Here is a 16,487-nt window from a genome sequence, read left to right as displayed (position 1 = left end):
ATCATAATTTATTGAACCCCGTTAGAGGCTTGGTGTGCAGGAGCAGAGCAGCAGAGAGGAGACGCTGCTGGGTTTATCTGGGAGGTTTCCCTGTGGGGAAAATCACTCAGCAGTGATCTGTGTGTTTGTGCCTTGCAGCTCTTTATTGGCTTCGGGTTTCCCTACAAGGGCCCGGCCCCACTGGAGGCCATTGCCAGTGGCTGCGTTTAGGAGATGCTGCTGGGTTTAGGAGATGCTTCTGGGTTTAGGAGATGCTGCTGGGTTTATCTGGGAGGTTTCCCTGTGGAGTAGATCCCTGAGCAGCACCGTGCTTGTGCCTTGCAGCTCTTCATTGGCTTTGGGTTTCCCTACGAGGGCCCAGTCCCACTGGAGGCCATCGCCAATGGCCACGTTTAGGAGATGCTGCTGGGTTTAGGAGATGCTGCTGGGTTTAGGAGATGCTGCTGGGTTTAGGAGATGCTGCTGGGTTTATCTGGGAGGTTTCCCTGTGGGGTAATCACTCAGCAGTGATCTGTGTGTTGGTGCCTTGCAGCTCTTCATTGGCTTCGGGTTCCCCTACGAGGGCCCGGCCCCACTGGAGGCCATCGCCAATGGCCGCGTTTAGGAAATGCTGCTGGATTTAGGAGATGCTGCTGGGTTTATCTGGGAGGTTTCCCTGTGGGGTAATCACTCAGCAGTGATCTGTGTGTTGGTGCCTTGCAGCTCTTCATTGGCTTCGGGTTCCCCTACGAGGGCCCGGCCCCGCTGGAGGCCATCGCCAACGGCTGCGTTTTCCTGCAGGCGCGCTTCAACCCTCCCCACAGCTCCCTCAACCACGAGTTCTTCCGTGGGAAGCCCACGTCCAGAGAGGCAAGTGTGAAAAACACCGTTCACTCTCCTGCAAGTATTTAGAAGGTTTAATAAAGTTGTGAAAAATGTGTATTTTATGATTGGCTTTTTGCAAATGTTACAATGAATGTTATATGTGTAATGTTAGGAAGTTATGCTGTATTAATTCTCTTAAGTAGTGTGTTAAATGTAGTTTTAGGTTACAACATAATGTTAATATAGAGACTATGTATGTGGGGGAAGTTTTTTTTTTAGGAATGAGATACTCGCTTTGAGGAACACCTAAACCTTCCAAAGGAGAGGAATTTATGGCTTCTTATTAGAAGAAGCTAATTTCTTCAGGCCTTGCTCAGACTCGAAGATTAAAGGAAACAGTTGACATACAACAGACAGAATTCTTATTTTAAATAGAACGTATGCATAACCATGAAGGATGTATGAATATGCAACAAGTGTATTGGTTTAAGGGTGATTCCTTTGTTCACAAGGGATGCTTTTCAGGACTTAGTGTCCGAGAGCGTCCAGACATCCATAATTCTTTGCCTTTTATTGTCTTTTAATTGTCCTAACTCTGAACTTTGGTACTCTAATTGTATATTTTTATAACCATTTTATTATTATTAAATTTTTAAAATTTTTAAAAACCAAGTGATTGGCGTTTTTCACAAAATACAATAGGAGACAAAGACAATAAAGCAAAGATGCAAAGATACACACCAGCTATTTTGGAAATGCCCTTTAGAGACCACTTCTATTGCATCAGCCTGTTACATATTCATAAACAACAGAAAAATAATAGTAAAGATAAAGCAATATAAATATAATAGTAAATATAAAAGAAAATAGATATATATAAATAGTAAACTTTTCCCCAAACTGGTTACATATTCCAAGAACTGTTTAGCTCCTCCTTGGCTCTGCGTTTTTTGAGCATGTGTATTCCTTGGTTGGGGTTTTAGTTGTTTTTTATCATCACCTTCAGTTTTTGGGCTTTGGTCCATACTTTCTACTGCTAGTAAGTGTTGGTAGTTGGCATATCAGTAGCAGGGTCCTCATCATATATTCCTTGGATATTATCCCATCCAAGCAGTCATTTTAATACAAGCATATCTCTATCAGCCATTTCTAAGTTTTAATTAACAACAGAAATAAAAACTGTATCTTTATAGCAAAGCTACTTTAACACTACACATACAGAACCCATTTTAATATTTGCAAAAAGCCAATATTATAATATGTATCTATAACACAAGTGTGGTGTGGGGGCTGCATGGAGCCACCCCCTTGGCCCCAGGCCTTAAGCCAGCCTGAAGAAGAGCAGCTGCTAAGCTGAGATTACTTTTTTTTCTGCAAGATTTCTGTGGATGCCTGCAGATGGGGTTCCTGTTTGGGATTTGCCTTGAATAGAAGGGGCTGTGCTGTAGGTTTGGGGTTTCCAAGGAGAAGGTTGTGCAGGAACCTTCTGCAGACTCCCAGCTCCTTCCCCACCAGCCCAGACCCCCACACCTTGCTGCCAGCCCAGGGCAATGCCCCCTGCTCATCCCTTTGTCCCCCCAGAGGGACACCAGCACCTGCACAGTGTGCCAGGGCTATGAAATCCCTCCCAGGCTCCCCCAGCGCTGGGAATTCAATCTAAGTAGAGCAGGAGCTCTTTAAAAGTTAAAGGCTTGGGAAAAATGCCTCTTTTATTATTAATAAAGTGGATAATGCAGTGCAAGGCTCCCTTGCTGAGCAGGGAGAGAGCTGGGGCTGTGCAGCTGGACTGGGCTGTCCTTCCCCCCCTGATTGCCCCATGCACCCCTGAATTAGGTGTTAGTACCCATTTGGGTGGGGCTGGGGCTGTACCTCAGCCTGGAGCCATGCTGAGGGCTGTGAAATGCCTTGGGGTGTTTCTGTGCCTGAGGGGAAGAGAAACGAGGAAGGGCAGCAATGAGGGAGATGAACAACACAGCTCTTCTCCTCCAGCTGGTAGGGGTTCGGGCCCTTCTCTGATGTTTTGTGGTGCCCCTAATATACATCCTCTGCTCAACAACCTCTCTCTTCTCTTCCCAGAGGAGATCAGGGCTGAAAAGGCACCTCAGGGCTGAAACAAAAGAGATAGATCCTCAAAAATCACCTGGATGGGCAGCCCAGAGAAAAGCTAAGATGTCAGTACCTGTGGGGTACCAGTGTGTGGGCATCAGGGTGATGCAGCTTCCAGCACTGCTCTTTCCCCGTGCCAGCCTTTCCCAGCCTTCCGTGGCAATGGATTTTCTCCCTGCCTGTTTCTAGAGCTGGCAAACCTGGGAGATGTGGTGCCTTCACACACCTTTCCTGCTTTGGTGTGTTTTTACCATCCAGATCCACAGACTGCCTCAGGCCAAGGATAAATTGTTCTGTGGTACAGAGATGGAGATATTGTAGGCTGCCAAAGGAATTCAGTGATGTTGGGAATGGGGCATCTCAACCCAGTGGGAATTATAGCACATCATCCTGAGGCTGGGGAGCACCTGGATCCAGAGGAAATAATTTTCCAGCACTCCCTGTTGCAGTGGGTCAAACCCCACTGTGCTGTGAGGCTGCTGCCATCCAGCTGTGAGCAGGAAGCAGCAGCCATTCCAGCAGGGATTGCAAAACCCAGCTGGCACCGCTGTGTTCCAGGTGTCCTCCCAACACCCATATGCTGAGGACTTCATCGGGAAGCCCCACGTGTGGACTGTTGACTACAACAACTCCGAGGAGTTCGAGGCTGCCATCAAAACCATCATGAGGACACAGGTACGGCTTGGAGCAGTTTTGGGGTGACCTCCCTGCTGCTGGGTTTGGACAAGGGTCTTGGTTTGAACAGGCAGGTGCCTGCTAAGAAAGGCAGGAGCCTCCCTTGAAATGGAAAATTCAAACCCCCTCCCTCCAAATTATCATAATTCTGTAATTAAGGGGCTCTGAGGCAAAGATATGGGAATAGGCATAACAGTTCTTTACTAGGAAAATTAAAAATACAAATGCAATACCACAGAAAAGAAAACAAACCACTGCCAGAGTCAGAAATGCCCTGAGCCCCTGTGGGTCAGGGAGGTGGCAGCAGCCCCATCCCAGGGTGGCTCAGCCCTCCTGCAGTGCCAGCTGTGCTTCTGCTGGAGCAGGATCCTGCACAAGGGGGGAGTTTTCCTCTGGAGCTCCAGGGCTGGGGGAGATGGGCCTGGGCTCCTCTGGGAATGCAGTGGGAAGAAAGCTGCTCCTCTGGGAATGCAGGGGGCAAAGGCTGCTGTGCTGTTCCCAGGTCAGATTGTATCCAGGTAGGAATGTTTGGCTCCTCCCCTGGGCACAGCCTCTCCCCATGGATGATGGAATTTTCTCAGCCATGCAGGGACACTCAGTGGCCATGGACAGCAGAGATCTCCTGGAGGGAGGGTTGGGTGTGGGAGAGATAAAGCAAACTGCCCAGTGAACAGCAGATACCTGCCCCAGCTCGGACAGATGGCAATGGAATACACACCCCCATTCCAACCTAAGACAACAAGCAGCAGCAGATGTTGGAGCCTGGCTCTCCTTTTCTTTTCCTTTCTCTTTTAGATTTTTTGGTCCCTTCCTGCAGCCCCAGGGCCACACTCCTTTGGCACTGTAGGTGTTTCCCCAGGGCCGAGCTGTGCCTTTGAAAGATCCCCTGGGAATCCTGTGTGTGGGCCTGGAGCAAGGGGAGGCTGAGATAAGGTTTGGGAGCAGGAGGCTGAGGTTGCTGGAGGTGGAGAGCAGTTCTGGGAGCTGGTTGATAACAAAGATAAACCCAAAGAGCTGTAGCCCTCTGCTCCTGGCTTTCCCCTTCACTGATCATTTCCTTTGGATGGAGCAAATCGATGGGAATGACTTCAGGAGTTGCCTCTGTTAGGGACGTAAGGAAGGGGAGAACCCCAGGAAAGGCAGCACTCCTGCTGTGCCCACTCTGGAAACATTCCCTCATGAATATTTAGCTCCCACCCGGTGGCAGGAGCCTTTTGAGTTGTCCAGATTATTAAAGTTATTTCCTGGAGGGGAGGAAAGTGCTGGTTGCCTTTTTGCTGGCCATTTGCTTCACCTGGGATGAGCCATCCTCTCTGGAGGACAGGGATGTGCTGTGGAACCCAGGCTCTGCCTGGGGCTGGGTGAGATTTGGAGGGGACAGGGGTGATGCTGGTCAGAGAAGGGTCATCCTTGCTTTTCCCTGCACTAGAAGCTGCAGAGGTGGGTGCCTGTGGCAATCTGGGGACCTGATTCAGGTAACGTGGCCATGCCATCACCCTGTGTCACACCTCCTCCAGGGTGATCACTGCAGCTCTTCACTCATTTTCTCTGTGAGTTTGTAAAGACTCATCAGACCTGACTTAGGAAAACAGTTGTTGTTCTGCACATTCATTCCTGTGTCCCGATTAGAATTAAATTAAAAATAATGACATCCCTGCTGCTGTGCTGCCAGGCCAGCTGTCAGAGCTTGACCCTCCACCATCTGGGCTGGAGACAGCCCTGAAGTGAAGGAGTTGCTGTGGGTGGGAGACTGGGAGCTATTTTGGGAGAGAGAAGGAAATTTTTTCATTTTTCCAAAGAGAAGAAAGAAAATAATGAAGCCTGGTGCTGCTGTTCTGTTAAAATAATTCAAGACTGGTGAGACTGAGGATGGAGGAGAGGGTTGTGCTGGTTCCTGAGCAGATGTGTTGTGCTGCTGCAGTGTTCACTGGCTGTGCACCAGGTCATTTAGGTGCTTAATGGTCTGGTTAAAAATTAAAGAACTAGAAAGGATTTCAGGGAAGGGTTTGGTGGCGTGATGGGCACTGGGCAGGAGGAGATGGTGTCCAGAACTGGGCACACTGGAGTCTGCAGCTGCTGTGCCCATCCTGGTGTGCCCCAAACCAAGCTCCTGTCTCAGCTCTTCTCCTCATTCCCACTGTCAGGAAAATTAATCCACAAACATCAGAGGTTTATGTCCAAAAAGGAGACAGAGGAGTCCTTTTACTTTATTTGAATAAAGGGAGAGGCCATGGGGCATTCCCCTGGGGTGTCTCTAATTTTTGCAGGACACAGCCTCTTTTTTATCCTAATTTCCCACATTTCCCTTCTCTCTTTCCCCATTGCCTGAGGTACTTGAGAGGTTCAGACTTCCCAATATGCCTGATATCAGAGATTTCCCTCTAATGTATGACCCTCCCTTTTCACTTTCAATTCTTATGGGATTTAGGGTTTTTCCCCATTGTTTCTTTCATCTTTCAATATCCAGTTTAATTTATCAGCAAACCTACAGTTTGTTTGTGAAGGCAAATATTTTTTTTTTTTTTCCATTCATCAATCAATGGAGTCTTTCCCCTTCTCTCGGTGCTGGTTTTATCTACCAGCAGACCCACAGCTTGTTTGTAAAGGCAAATCTGTCATTCCTCTCACCACTCTGGGATCAGGACCTCCATTCTGTATTGCCTCCCATAAAGCATCCCAGCCTCTGGAATTACCCTCAGCTGCTGGAAGTCCTAAATTTACCTCAAATTAACAACTCCAGTCACTGAAGCCTCATTTACATTGTGACACAAAGTCACTCTGGAGAGGAGGGATTCCTTCCCACCAAGGAGTTAATCCACAATTCACCTCTCTGAGGTTTTAAAGAAATTGTAGAAATCCTCCCAGAGCAGAGCAGGGAGTGAGTGTGAATAACTTACAGCAGCCTCTTTTTCCCCTCCCCACCTTTTTATCTTTTAAATAGAAAGGTCTGCTTTATTAGAGATGCTGTCAAGGCAATTAAGCCTAAAAATTGACCTTCCTTACAGGTTTAAAAGCCTTATTATGGGCTTTGGCTCCAGGAGTCCATGGGTATCTTGTCTTTAAAATACTGTTTGTTACAGCAGGAATTGAAAACAAGGGCATTAGCAGGAGGAGCAGCAGAAAGATGGTAGCTGGGCAATTTAGTGTTCCCAGCCAGTTACTGGGTTTGGAGAAATTATTTTACTGACTCCTTTTTTTTTTTTTTTTCCAAAGGCAAAATGGGGTGTTCTGGTATTGGAATATCTAATAAATTTGTCTGTGTTTCGGAATAACCACCATCAATTTATTTTTTTTCTGTCAAAACATTTCATTTCAAAATTACTGGAATGAAATACTATGGTTTTGTTTCCCATCTGCCTGCCTTTGTTTGGAAATACCCTGCCAATTTATTGAAAGGAATGCTGGATCTGAAATGATGCATTTCCCTTTGCTTCACTAACTCAGACAGATTGAACCTGAAACACAACATTTTCCCCCTCCCTGATGGATGAAAACATTGAAAATTGAAAACTGACCTGAAATTGATTTTATTTAGGGATTTTTTTTGTTGCCGTATGACTGAACAGTCACATATCCCACAGATGCTTTGCATCTTCTAGGCCAGAACTCAGTAAGACATTTTTGGGGACGTGGCATCTTGTGGGAAAATGGCTGTGCCATCAGCTGGAAGCTGTGCTGGGGACCAGGATGCTGGGAGCCTGTGTGGGAATTTCGGAGCTGCCTGCTGAACCTGGCAGTAATTCTGCTGTGGTTGAGCTGACAACAAGCTTTGGTCCTAGGGGGGATTTGCTGATTCTCAGGAGCATTTCAGTGTCACTGCAGCACCCCAGTTTCTGCTGCTGCAGCTCTGGGCTGGCTGTGTGCAAACAGAGCTGTTGGGATGCAGCCCGCGTCCCTCCCAACCTAGTTCTGCCTGAAAGAAACTTCTTCCTTCTGGAGGCAGAGCTGAATCATGCCTGTGTTACAGAATTTCTGAGAGAGAGAGGGCAGGATTTATGTCAGGAGTGAGAATTGAGCTACCCCTCAGACCAGGCCCTGATAAGCGGCCTTGGTGGGGCCTGGAAGCCTTTGATGCAGTAAGAAATTAATTGTGGCGCTGTTAGAAATTATGTTAAGGTAACTACAAAGTAATGAGCTATCTGAGTGTGAATTAGGGTAGAGCTGCAGTGTGAAAAGCCTGACCACCTTAAGGCAAAGGTAAACAATGTTAGCTTGCCAATCAGAGTGCCTTTGTAAACTGTAAACTATGTAGAAGTGTATAAAAACTGCCATCTTCTCTGGAATAAATGGAGAACGTAGCATTAACCATATAGTTTTGATCTATGTTCGTCCTGTCCAGCACCTCCTCATATTATGAGAAGTCCCTGCTTTTTGCCTGGGACGTGGCTTGGGTTTGCAATCTGTGTTTTTCCCCCCTAGAGAACAGCCCTTGTGATGCCCTCTCTCATCCTTTCAGAGGTGACAGCCGTGCCAGGTCACCCTCCAGCTGCTGGGCAGGGCTTTTGGCAGGCTGTGTCTCTGCCATCGTCTCACTGGGAGCAGTTCTGGGTTTCCCTGATGGTTTGCATCCCTGAACTATTTATAAGGAAAATTAAAACCAGTGAAGCACCAAACCCCTCTACCCCAAAGATCAAATCTCAGCACAGGAATAGGGGACAGAGAGACAAATGGTGTCCCCTTGGGAAAGGGGATGCTGGAGGCTTGTCCCAGTGATGGATTCCATCTCTTATCCTGGGGTTAGAGGCTGCAGAAGGAGAGGTTTGCAAGCACCACCATTTTCTGGGCCTTCAGCTTTTCCCATTGTCAAAACCAGTCCTCACACGAGCAATTTAATAGACCCAATATTCTGGTGTAGTGAAGGGAGAAGGCTTCATTATATTAAAGTCAAACATACAGGACCATAATGGAAAATTATACATTTCAGACTATGCCTGAAAGAGCGGCACATTAAACATCACAGTGAAAATAGCTGGTTAAAATGTTCCAGCCTGCTGTTACGTGCCAGCACAGAATTGCATTCTTTTTCTACTTATTTGTCTGATGACGTTCAGATTTTTTTCTGCCCCGCTTTCTTTTCCTTTTGAGTGAAGGAGACTTCATCCTCCCTTCCAGCTGGAGGCTCTAAATGCAGGGCTCTCGTGGTGGCAGCCCCATGGGACACAATAACTCCCTGCCTGGCTGATGGAGAGAGCACTGGGGCTGAGAAGCTTTCCCACCTGAGGAAAGGATGGCAAATTCCATCTTACCAGCCCCTCCATTCCCTCCCGTGCCATCCTTGCATCATTCTGGGGTGGGATGCAGTGATCCCCACCTCAGGACCCCCTTCCTCCTCCTCCTTCCTACAAGGGCTCTGAGCTCCCCAACATGAGGAGTGCCATTAACAACGTGGCTGTTGAGAAGAGGCCGAGCCTGTCAGATTTTAATTAAACAATTATCTTCTCGAAATTGGCGTTTTCTCAGTCCTGAGTGTGCCAGCTGAATCCTAACAAAACCTGGAGAGGAGAGCAGAGGGAAGTGAGAGCTTTTGGGGTCCCCCTGAGAGGGAAAGGAGCTGAAGGAGCAGGGGCTGCACTCCTGATGCCCAGGGATCCTCCAGGGAGCCTGTGGAGAGGTGGGATTGCACCTGGAGCACCACATCTGGACACATGTACAGGCACTAGGAAGGTTTGTGTGACGTGCTGTAGTGTTTTGGGGGATGAGGCAGTTCCTGGAATTATCTCTGCACTATGCCTGGCAAACGGGGGTCCTGGGAAAAGCCCCCCCATGGAAGCAGTGGTGAGATGAGCCTGAGCACTGGTGATGCTGAGCAAGGGATGGTTTTGTCTCCTCCAAACCTCTGCCAGGCAGCCCCAGCCTGGCTCTGACACTGAGACAGGCAATTTTGCTTTCAGAGGACTCTGCCCCAGTTAACTGAGAGCCCATCAGGAATTCAGAGGCAGGATTGGTGCCTGTCACTGTGTCAGCCCTGATTAGCGTGCACATCTGTAATTAGATGAAGCAGCTGTGATTTCCAGCCTGGCTGAGATCTCAGGTGGGATATTTATGGCAGGGAGATGCTCAGAGGGTTCTCAGCAGACTGAGCCTTTGAGCTTGGTTTTGACAGGTACTTCAAAAGGAAATAGCTATTTTGGAGATGCAGAGCTCAGAAAATAGAAGCAGCAGTGTTTTCTGGATTAATTATCTTTGGGTGGTTTTGCTTATAATCCTTCTGAATAAAGCTCTGGAGAGATACACAAGGGGAAGGGAGGTCCCAGGACTGGCACCTCATGCAACATCTCTCTGGAAAAATAGGGGAATGTGGAAAAATATGTCTTCCCAGTGCAGAAAGCTCCTTAAAAATATTTTTTTTTAAGATTGCTCCTCCCTTGTCCACAGCTGCAGAGTATTTTGTGGGCTGGAACAGTTCATGCTTTAGTTTGAAGTGACCTATTGGATGAAAACTGATTTGATTACTTACTAAATTACTGATTTGCATTACTAATTACTGGTTTGAAACTTACTAAAAGTGGAGAAAAGGGAGATTAAAGTGGAATGGGGTGATTTCATTTTCACCAGTAGGTTGAACCCAAAGTAGTCCTCTCTTTTTATCACTTCATGGCTTGTGAGTTTTCTCCAGCCCTCGGATCCTTCCCTGCTTGCTTTGGTGGACAGACACGAGTCGTGGGCTTGGGTGGGTGGGAGAGCCATGTCCAAGGTTCAGCTGGCTCAGGGGCAGGGCCAGGCTGTCCCCACCTGCTGCCTGTGCCCTGCTCTTGCCCTTCACAGGTGGACCCTTACCTGCCTTACGAGTACACGAGCGAGGGGATGCTGGAGCGGATCCATGCCTACATTCAGCACCAGGTTGGGGAGAATCCCTGTCTTTCCTGGGGAATCATCTCTGTCCTCGTGGCCAACTTTCCCTCTTCTCCCTGGCGAGCATCCCTGTTCTCCCATGGGTATTGTGCAGCCAGTGCCCTGATTGCAGAGAGCACCAGGAGATGGGGCTGGGGGAGGTTTGTTGTGGGCTAAAGGCGCTGGGGGTTGGTGGGGGACACCTGGGGGTGCTGGGGCTGGGTCAGGGCCTTTCAGCTGCAGAGAATAAGGCAGCACCGGGAGAAGAAGAGGAGAGAGAAGCAGAGGTCCATCCCCCAGCGCAGGAGACCTCTACCTGACGAGCAAAGTCACCATCCCAACTGCCCTCCTGCCCCACCAGCGGCCTCCCTTCCCCACTGCTAACATCTCAGGGCACTCACCCATTATCTTCTCTGCCACCAGGATTTCTGCGCCACATCATCTCTTCCTCCGTCTCCCAAGACCAAGAGTCCTGCTATGCAAAGCTCTCCGAGCCCGCTGGCCCTGTCCCCCAACTCCACCCACCTGGTGTGGTCCCCCAGCGCCGGGTGGGCCCCCCAGGTGTGGCCCCCGGTGGCCTCGCTGCAGGTGTGGGTGTCGGAGCCCCAGCACACGTGCACGGAGACGTGCCGGCGGCAGGGGCTGGTCTGCGAGCCCACCTTCTTCAGGTTCCTCAACAAGGAGGAGGCATTTCTGCAGTGAGTTGGGGCCTTCTCAGGGAGCTTGTGGGGGGCCCCCAGCCAGACAATGTTCCCTTTGCTCACCCTATCCCCTGCACCCTTTTTCCTCCTGTTCCCCCTCCCAAAATCCCAGTGATGAGCTTTCATGCCCAAGGCAGTGCAGGCAGGACCCACTTCACTCTTCAGCAGGCATCAACAGCCTTTCCAGGCATGGTTCCGCCTCTTCCCAACCCCATTCCTCTCCACCTCCAGCATGCTCTCTTCTTTTTAATGTCTCTCTCTATAAAAGTGCATTTTGAACACACAGTGGTGAAGTTTTAATAGAGTATAAATCTGCCACTGGGCTCTGTGCTGCTCTCTGGGCAATTTAAATTTCAGCGTTGCCGGAGCTGTCACGCTGGTCAGGCAGGCACCGCGTGTCCCGCTGACATTTTTATGTGATAAATTACAGCTGGGGCCCGGCTTTCACTCTTTCCCCCTGCACGTCCTCCTCCAGACCTTAAAACCAGCTGGCTCAGGGACTCGTCACTTGAGAAGGGATGGTGGGAGGGCAGTGCCAGTGCTGCTGCTCCACCCGGCAGGGGAGGGGTGTGAAAATCCACGCTGGGCATTTCTGCTGCTCCTCAGGGCTGTTGCTGATGCCCGCCTCAGTTTTCTGGCTAATCCCAGCTAACAGGGAGCATGTGGGCATTCAGTGATCCCCTGTCCCTGCCAGGGAATGTTATCTGCAGTAGGAAGTGTCCACAGAGTGTGGACAGAAGCTGTTGGTCAGCACGGGGCTGTAAGAGAGCCATTGAACTTCACGGGGCTGTAAGAGAGCCATTGAACTTCACGGGGCTGTAAGAGAGCCATTGAACTTCATGAGCTGCAAGGAACCCACAAGGACCAACAAGTCCAACTCCTAAGATTTGGGTGGGGTTTTATGGGTGATTCTGAGCCATCTGTGGGTCAGGGCGATCTCTGGGCTGCAGGGTTGAGTCGCCAGGGTCTCCCCTTCCTGCGTGGCGTGTCAGGTTGGTGACGAGCACTCACGTGTAGCCAAGGGTTGGCAAACACAGATCAGCACAGGAACCTCCCCAGGAAGGACAAAAACCCCTCAGTGACCCCCGGGCAGGCCTCTCAGCTGACCTGACTGCCTTGCCTTGGCCCCCAGGCTCAGCATCGCGTGCGACAGCACCGAGTACGAGATGAACCATCTGTACCCCGCGGTGGCCGACAGCGTCCGCGAGTGCTACCTCCAGAAGGAGCCGCTGCTCTTCAGCTGCGCCGGCCACCACGCCAAGTACCGGCGCCTCTGCCCCTGCCGCGATTTCCGCCAAGGACAGGTGGCTCTGTGCAGGGACTGCTTGTGACGGGGCGTCCCCACCGCCTTGGTGACACCCGCGCCACGTGGCTGCTCCTCCGAACTCCGCAGCGGCCGAGGAGCTGGGACAGGCCTCTCCCGGTGGGTGAGCCGGGGCTGTCAGACTCTGGGGGTTGTTTCGTCCACCAGCCAGCTGTGAGTGAGCACCTCCTGAACTTCGGAGTCATTTTCTTCCCGAGGAGCATCGTCCGACCGCATCCGAACCCACCTGGGCCTGGTGGCGCTGGGATGGGGTGGTGGGGAGAGAGGGGTTGGGATCACTCTTCCCCTCCTCTGGTAAAGGGACAAGCCACCAGCAGACTGCAGTTTCAGGGTTTTCATCTTCTTCAAGCATCCTAAGTTGTTTTATTTATTGATTTTTTTAACCCTCCCCCCCGGCAAGTGGTAAATTAAAGGGGAATCCACACCCAGCCCTTCTGTGGGAGTTCTTGGGCAGAGCTGCGTTGTGGGGGGACAGGGGTGATGCTGGTGGCTGTTGGGGAGGACAAAGCACAAGGAGAGTGGCTGGGCTAGGTGGGCACACTGGGGACTGCACCCCTGGTAGCTCCAGGAGGAGCCAGTGTGGGTTGGACAGTGGTGGGATGGGGCTGGGGTGGGCTCCTGGGAAAGCTGCTGGTCCCCAGGCAGGGCAGAGGTGCCCAAAGTGACCCCCCCAGCCTCCAGGCTGCTCTTCACCCTGCTGGGCCATGCACGGAGCTGAACATCCCCCAGGGATGGTTGGAGGTGGTGGTGAGGGCACAGGGGCTGCTCAGGGTCCAGCTGAGCGGGCAGAGGGGAGGATGTGCTGCAGCACCTGAAAGGAATTCCTGCTGGGCACTGACTGAGGGCAGAGCAGCTGAAGAGCAACATCCTGACTCTCTGTGCCCCAGATGTTGCCAGCACAGCAAGGGGTGAGCTCCAAGCAACAATTTTCCATAGAACTCTTTGCTTCTTCAGCTTTCCTTAGTGCTGTTCCTCCTTCTTCGGGGGTGGTTTCCCCCCACTGCCGATGTGTCCCCTCCTGGCACGTCCCCTGGCTGGGTTGGTGCTGGCTGGGGTGACCTGGTTTGTTTTTGTAGGTTTGCTCACCAGGGCAAGGTGTTGCTGTAAGGTTGGTGCTGAGCCCTGCTGCTGTTTGCAAGGTTGAATGGGGAGATTCCTTCACTCCATAAAATGTGTGGCTGGAAAATCAGGGGCTGGAAACTCCTTCTCAGCCCTTCCCTGCATGGAATCGCTCCTGGCCTGGCTGGTGGGGTGGCAGCTTGACCTGGCAGTGTCACTGCAGGATCCCTGGCAGAATTGTCCCCTCTGGTTTGCAGTGACTGATGGAGAGCAGTGGCAGGATGAGTGCAGGAGGCTGAGCTGGAGCTGTGCCACACCCCTGGCACCTCCAGCCTGTCCTCCCTGTGCCAGGTTTTGGGAGAAACTCCCATTCCTTCAGCTGAGCTGCAGCACGGAGCAGAGCCCAGCCACCCTCACCATGTCCCTGCAGTGTCACCACAGGGTGCTGTGTCCCCTGGGCACCCCTCAGGTGAGCCTGGCCACGTCCTGCCCTGGATGAGCTGGTGACACTGCCATTATCCCAATTTATCATCTTCAGCTCCAAACTGCGTGGGCAGCCTCCATCCTGCCTGTGACGCCGGCCGAGGGGAAGGATTGATTCAGTAATTTTTGTGTCTGCAGCCAGCGTGTGTCTAAATAAAAGCAGCACAAGCCTCTCTTTGCAGACCTGAGCAGCAACACTTCTTCACAGCACCTTTCCTCTCAGCCTCAAAGCATCCCCTGGCACAGATTGCTGGGTGGGCAGGAGCTGGCCTGGGAGAGGCACGGGGGTCTCCCAGCAGGAATCACCAGCAGTTCACTTCCCAGGGTTATAAAAGCCAAATAAAAGCAGATTTTATAGGAGATCTAAGCAAGTTTTAAAGACCAAGAGGCTTGGGATTCCTCGTGAGGCAGCACTTGTTACACATCAGCTCCCTGGGCAGCTTTTTCCACAATTTCTGCTCAGCTGCTTTTAAAATAGCCTTCACCTTTCAGCAGGGCAGCGCTGCCTCCCACTGCAGAGAGCCCCAATTATCCCCTGGCAGGAGAATTTTTCTCCAGGCTGAAATAAAAGGTGGCTGGCTCACCTTCGCTGCTGTCATGGGAAATAATGATCTGTCTGGAACCTGGCTGGGTCTCAAGTCAGCCTGTAAATGTGGGTGATGGGGCTGAGGGAGGCTCTGCCATTGCCTGTCATGTCTCTGCCCTGTTAGTGGGCACCGAGTCCTGCTCAGGGGCTGCCTGGGAGAGAAAGCTTCTCCTTGGCCTGTTGGTGATGGAGCACCACTCGTGGGTGCTGGATGTAGCAGGGAGCAGAGAGTGAGTGCTGGGGCAGCCCCTGCTGCCACATCCCACATGCCTCGCTCTGTAAAATCCCGTGGATTGCATCCCATGGGGCAAGCTGGGGGCTGGGCTGCTTTGGGGATGCCAGTGCTGGGTGTTAGCATCACTTTGGGTGCAGAATTGGCATCAAAACATTTGTTATGTGGGGGGTGTGTGTGTGCCAGGGGCATAGTGGCACCCTGATGTGGAGGTGGCAGCAAGGAATGGAGCTGCTGTGGGATAGAAGGGACTTTGTCACCTGGAAATGCTTTTCTCTGCCCTGGCTGTGCCTGGTGATCACTGGGGCATCCCAACTGCCTTCCCAGGCTCTTCCTGAGCAGGGCTCCAGCCCTGTCACCCTGGCCAGGACACGTTTCCATTTGGAAGGGAGATCTGAGGATGCAAACATCAAATTCACAATTTATTAAGCAGGATCATGAAAGAGATTTGAAGGGAAGCAGAGCCATTGCCATATGAAAGAGGTTTTAATTCCCACAGCTAATTGTGAAGAAAAAGCCCCAGCTGGGAGGGGGAAAAGAAGGGGAAATGGTGTCAAAAATGTGACTAAACCCAAACAAAATGGAATGAGGAGTTGTCAGCTGGCTGGGACAGTTTGTTTAACAGCCCTAGTGGGTGTGTGGAGAGCCCCTGGGGTCCCCTCAGGGTGGAGTTGGATCTTTTGATTTCCAGATTTCTGGTAGCATCCACCCAGGAGAGTCTCCTGGAAAGTCTTGCATTTTTTTTCCCTGTTTTCTGGCAGCTGTGAAACCAGGACAGGCGTGTCAAAAGAATGATATTGTTCTGGAAATCCATTTTCCTTACCTAGAAATGAAGCCAGGGGCGATTTATGTTTCTGAGCTTCACTCTTCTTCTAAATAATTCCACCCAGAACTTTCTTTATGGAGTTGATTTGGGTGGGTTTTTTTGGGTTTTTTTATTCCCTATTTTTAATGTCGCTGGCACCAAACCCTTCCCCTGCCAGAGCAGTGGGGGAGGATGAGGATGGGTGATCCCTGCCCTGTGTCCCCTCTCAGCATCCCGGCACCCCTCCTGCCCTGCGGGGCTGGAAATCACAGCCGGGGCAGCTCTCGGGGCTGCTCCCATCTTATCTCGGCCTTTATTAATAAATTCTTAAAGCAGCTTTTCCCTCCTGATCCTCTGCTTATCGGCGGCTGGGTAAAACGGCAAATCGCATCCCCGATGTGGAGATGTGGACGGTCCGGGCAGGAGGAACCCATTTATTTCCCCTAACGGGTTTATCAGCAGATGAAGGAGCTGCTGAAGATGTGAGCACCGCGGTTATTTCCCCAGGTGATGGATCTCGCTGCCACACAGCCTCCGGGAGCCTGGCAGGGATGGCTGATGGACCCTGCTCGGCGCTGCTGCCTGTGTATCCCAAGGTCTGCCTTTAATTGAGTCCTGTCTCTCTGATGGCAAGGGTTTTCCTACTTTTTTTTCTTTTTTTTTTCTTTTTTTTTTTTTTAATAATATTTTTCCCCTTTTAGGATGACTTTCCCAAAATAAACGAATGCATTTAATCTCCTGTCCCCTTCCCTTGTCTCTCTCTCTCTCCCTGTGGCAAACCCAGAGCTGTGAAGAAAGTGAACAAATTGAAAATCTGTCCTCAGACTGGGTGAAAAGAGCAGCAAAATCTTCTGCCTTTTTTTTTCTTTCTTTCTTTCTTT

General features: G+C 50.8%; 1 protein-coding gene across 2 annotated transcripts in view; it reads left to right on the top strand.

The window, feature by feature from the left end:
* Positions 1-12,869, top strand: part of MGAT5B (alpha-1,6-mannosylglycoprotein 6-beta-N-acetylglucosaminyltransferase B) — a 65,878-nt gene extending 53,009 nt beyond the window's left edge. For both annotated transcript variants that reach the window (XM_041719819.2, XM_072936985.1), the window contains 5 exons: positions 703-849; positions 3,469-3,585; positions 10,351-10,425; positions 10,840-11,114; positions 12,250-12,869. In XM_041719819.2, coding sequence (XP_041575753.1) covers positions 703-849; positions 3,469-3,585; positions 10,351-10,425; positions 10,840-11,114; positions 12,250-12,448 — 813 coding nt within the window. In that variant the 3' untranslated portion in view covers positions 12,449-12,869. The remainder of the gene's footprint in view (positions 1-702; positions 850-3,468; positions 3,586-10,350; positions 10,426-10,839; positions 11,115-12,249) is intronic.
* The last annotated feature ends 3,618 nt before the right edge of the window (positions 12,870-16,487 follow it).

This window comes from Taeniopygia guttata, chromosome 18, assembly GCF_048771995.1.
Source record: "Taeniopygia guttata chromosome 18, bTaeGut7.mat, whole genome shotgun sequence".
In the NCBI taxonomy this organism is placed as follows: Eukaryota; Metazoa; Chordata; class Aves; order Passeriformes; family Estrildidae; genus Taeniopygia; species Taeniopygia guttata.
The sequence above is the reverse complement of the archived record's forward strand: the minus strand, read 5'-3'. Positions and strand labels throughout refer to the sequence as shown.